At 34.2% G+C, this 4,536-nt stretch overlaps 1 protein-coding gene across 7 annotated transcripts in view; it reads right to left on the minus strand.

Moving 5' to 3' along the window:
* The window catches only part of PHF14 (PHD finger protein 14), a 201,063-nt gene that overhangs the window by 171,732 nt on the left and 24,795 nt on the right, over positions 1-4,536 (minus strand). For all 7 annotated transcript variants that reach the window (XM_010845426.1, XM_010845425.1, XM_010845424.1 and 4 more), the window contains exon 5: positions 1,023-1,182. In XM_010845426.1, the coding sequence (XP_010843728.1) occupies positions 1,023-1,182 (160 nt within the window). The remainder of the gene's footprint in view (positions 1-1,022; positions 1,183-4,536) is intronic.

Consider the following 4,536-nt stretch of genomic DNA (forward strand, 5'->3'; position numbering starts at 1 on the left):
AAGAAAGATGCCAACACTGTAACAATGACAACTGTTCAAATGTGATACTAAAAACGAGTGTGAATCTAGTGAAAAGAACATAGTTCTCTGGACCAGTTATCATTTTAGTGCCTCTCAGCTCAAATCCACTCTTCAATATCTGCTTTGAAATAATGAACAGAATCCCAACAGCACTTCCCATCTACATGATCCTCGGCTCTGTCTCAGTAGAGTGGCAGAAGGCACGGCAAGAGGAAGGGGCTTCTCTTCAGGATGGGAAAAGGACACCCACCAGTGCTCTGCCCTCAGTGACCTTGCAGACATGGCCTGAAGATCACTTTTTTGTGGCCCTCTCAACCTAGACACCACACACTCCTGGCTTGAAACCACTGCCCAGTTACCCACTTGCCAAGAACAGGCCAGGTACTGGACCAGGCAAACCAGCCAACTTCCCTGCCATCCAGCAGGTTCAAACTACACTTTCTCTAACAAGGCCTGAACCATAGTCTTGGGGAAGGTGTCTCCCTTCCAAGTTTGTCTTTCCCTGGAAACTCTCTCTCAGCTCTACAGTATTATTCTTCAGAGTTCTTTTATATCTTTATGGTTACTGTTTATTATAGCTTAGTACTTCTTTAAGTTAAATATCCCCTTTTATAATCATTGTATAGGTTCTATTTACTAATATACTCTTGAAGGCAAACAGATCTGAGTTCAAATTTAACTATGAACTTGTTCAAAATTATGTAAAGATCTGAGCCTCAGCTTCTACCTATAAAATAGGCAACTTTACCATCTCTCTGATCATACAGTCATTCCTAAGATTAAATGGCATTATAGGCTATAAAGGCAAATGCAGATACTCAGTAAATGATCTTTCTTCCTCTTTGCCCTGATATGTAGCCTCCTGTCCACTTACTCTATGTCAAAAAGACACAAAGAAGCAATCAAATGAAAATGTCTAACTCAGAAAATCATAAATACAAAAATAGAAGCATAGGCATTATAAAGCAGATATATTAACACAAAAGAATTATGACATCAACCTTCCAGCATCTGTCTCCTTGAAAATTCCATCCTGATTGGGACACAGTTCACAGCTAGGGGAAACACCACATTTACAGGCATCACAAAACCAAGGTTCAGTGGAGTTTTCAGAAGCTGAACTCATAATAGAGTCACTCTCTCCATCAACTCCATAACAACCTAAAAAAAAAAAAAGACGTATGATTAGAGTTTACTTTTTAAACTCACATTTATAAAGTTACAAAAGAAAAAGGGAAAGGAAGCAGAGAATAATTCTGAAAATTAACGGTTTAGAAGAATGATATTAAAGTCAAAACACAGAACTGAAATCATTTTATAAAAATGTTTTCACCATTTCATAGTGTATGCAATGACATTACTCTTTACGACAAGTTTAGGTCTACTGGAAAGCATTACAGAAGGGGAAAATTTTACAGTTCTTTAGAATTTTTTTACAAAAAACACATTAAAATATGAGTTTTCACTATACAGAAATCAGAACTATTGAGTCTAGGAACTATTAATTAGTAAATATTTTCAAGCTACCTTTGTACTGAGCATTTAAATATATCTAAAAGACCATGATCATGTAAAACATACAAACAAAAACCTCTGATTTAATTTTGTATGAATTTGGTTAAAACACAAATTCATACAACCATAAATGCAAAGTAAGTACTAGTAAAAGGAAAATAATAGGCATACACATACATAAATTAAGGCTACTGAGCAATCTGAATAGTTTAGAGATAAACAAGCGAGTTCCATTCACAATTGAGCCAGTCTAGAGCTATACAAGGTATCTGATCTATTTAACATTTATAATTCTACTATCTTCTGTAACAATGTATCCAGAACTGAAATAATGAAAAGAAGGGTAGCATAATCCTTCACATTTTAGAGTAGGACATCAACCCTTATTGTGGCTTATAATAAACAGTACTTCCCTGGTTAATTACAATAGTCATGACTCCTGAATAGTTTTTGTTTTTTTACCTAAATGGTGCTTGATGTACCACAAACTTCATATTATCTCTCATATTCTAGAAAGGAAGATACTGCTCTCATGACAAACTGTACTTTAGAAAAATAATACACATTAAAAATTAAATAGGTAACAACCTAATTCTATTAATAGTTCCAATTATGCCCATTATCTTTAGGTTGGGCATTTCTCTGATCTCCTAAGACACATTTATTACTCTCAAGGTAGGTCACTTCTACAAACAGCCTACTATTAACCATCCCAGGATAATTCTGACCAGGTTTATCCTAATAGGGTGGTCTTATTGCCAAATTCTAAGGAGCACTCAAAGTACCCTCCAATAAACTGAAGCCACTAAAAATACCACTATGAGAAACATATGTAAGTAACAATTCTCTCTCAAAAGGTTTCACCATGGAGATGAGTTTCCATGCATCCATGTAAGATCATGTGACTACTGGAACTGATTGAACACTCCACAGACAACAGGAGCCTGATGAAAACTGTCTTCTCACAACCACCAAAGATACCCAAAGTGAAACAAATATGTAATCCCATCACTTCATGGCAAATAGACGGGGAAACACTGGAAACACAGACTTTATCTTCCTGGGCTTCAAAATCACTGCAGTGGTGACTGCAGCCATGAAATTCAAAGATGCTTACTCCTTGGGAAAAAAGTTATGAGCAACCTAGACAGCATATTAAAAAGCAGAGACATTACTTTGTCAACAAAGGTCCATCTAGTCAAAGCTATGGTTTTTCCAGTAGTCATGTATGGATGTGAGAGTTGGACTATAAAGAAGGCTGACTGCTGAAGAACTGATGTTTTTGAACTGTGGTGTTGGAGAAGATTCTTGAGAGTCTCCTGGACCTCAAAGAGATCAAACCAGTCAATCCTAAAGGAAATCAGTCCTGAATATTCATTGGAAGGACTGATGCTGAAGCTGAAACTCTAATACTTTGGCCACCTGATGGGAAGAACAGACTCATTGGAAAAGACCCTGATGCTGGGAAAGATTGAAGGCTAGAGGAGAAGGGGACGACAGAGGATAAGATGGTTGGATGGCATCACCAACTCAATGGACATGAGTTTGAGCAAGCTATGGGAGCTGGTGAAGAACAAGGCAAGCCTGGCGTGCTGCATCCCATGGGGTCACAAAGAGTTGGACGTGAATGGAGCGACTGAACAACAAATGTTATTCAAAGGTTTTACAACAGTGAACCTCAACATAATCCAAATGTCATACAGAAGAATGTTAAAAATTTTAAAGGAGCTAGACTATCATGTACAAGAAAAGATTCAAAATATTAATTTCTTTAAATCATCTAATTGTGGATAGTAATAATTATTACCTTTATCACTTCTGTCTGGATATACATTTTTAAAATGATAAACCATAAAATGAAAAAGAAATAAAATTTTCCTCTTGGGAGTAGTTATTATTGATTATCAGCAAGATAAGAACATTTTTCAGTAAAAATAACAGTAAGCAAATAGTTTATTTGAAGAAAAATCACAAAATAATAAAAAATAGTGAATTTGATTTCTCAGTTATGTAATACCACAAGGAAAAAAACTATTTTCTTTACAAAATAATATTTTTCAGGCAATTTTTTTCATTAGTATTCACATGAAGTCCCAAGTTAAAAAACCCTCCAAATGACTATCCATTTTACTCATCTCATTCACCAATATCAAGGTAAATCATAGCAGCTCACTCTTTTAAAATAAAGCAAAGTTTCAATTTTAATTTTTAAAGAATACACCATACATTTGACAAACATCTGATTAAACAATGATTTTAAACAATGATTAAATCACCTACAAAAACCTCAGAAGTGATTTCTAAGGGTCCCTTTAAACATTGGTATCACATAAGCTTAAAAAACAATGAACAAGTGGATAAGTATTTCTTCTTCAGCTTCACTGCCCTTGAAAAATGATCTACACTGTGTTACTGCCTTTACAGTCTTCAACTTGCCACTTTTCCATATTTCTCTGCCATATCTGTTGTGTCTACTGAGCTGTAGACTGAAATTCTAACATTTATATCCACTCTAATCCATTTAAATTAAAGACTAAATACATTTTAACATCTTTTTCTTTCTTTCATACACAACAATTTAAACTATCATAAAATGAGGTTTATTCTCTTCAACCTATCTAATTTTGAGTAAAAGATACAAAAAGTACACCTTCAATATGATTATGGAAAAAAGGTTTTTTATATGATGATATATAGAAAATTAAAAATTTATAGATATATAAAACCTATTTCATATAGGTTTTTCATGTTTTAAAATGGGTAAACAGGAAAACCATGTTTGCTATTATTTTAGCAAAATCTCAACTTAAGAATCTCTCTAAATTATAATTATTTAAGCTTTTTTTTTTTAAGGGAAAAATATAAAGGAAATACATCAAAGCACTAACTATGGTTGTCTGGATATTAGGACTGTTAGAAATGTTTTATTTCTTGAAATTATGATCAAGGCTTCCCTGGTGGCCCAGTGGTTAAAAAAAAAAAAAAAAAAACACCTGCCAG

This window comes from Bison bison, unplaced genomic scaffold, assembly GCF_000754665.1.
Source record: "Bison bison bison isolate TAMUID 2011002044 unplaced genomic scaffold, Bison_UMD1.0 scf7180017864216, whole genome shotgun sequence".
In the NCBI taxonomy this organism is placed as follows: domain Eukaryota; kingdom Metazoa; phylum Chordata; class Mammalia; order Artiodactyla; family Bovidae; genus Bison; species Bison bison.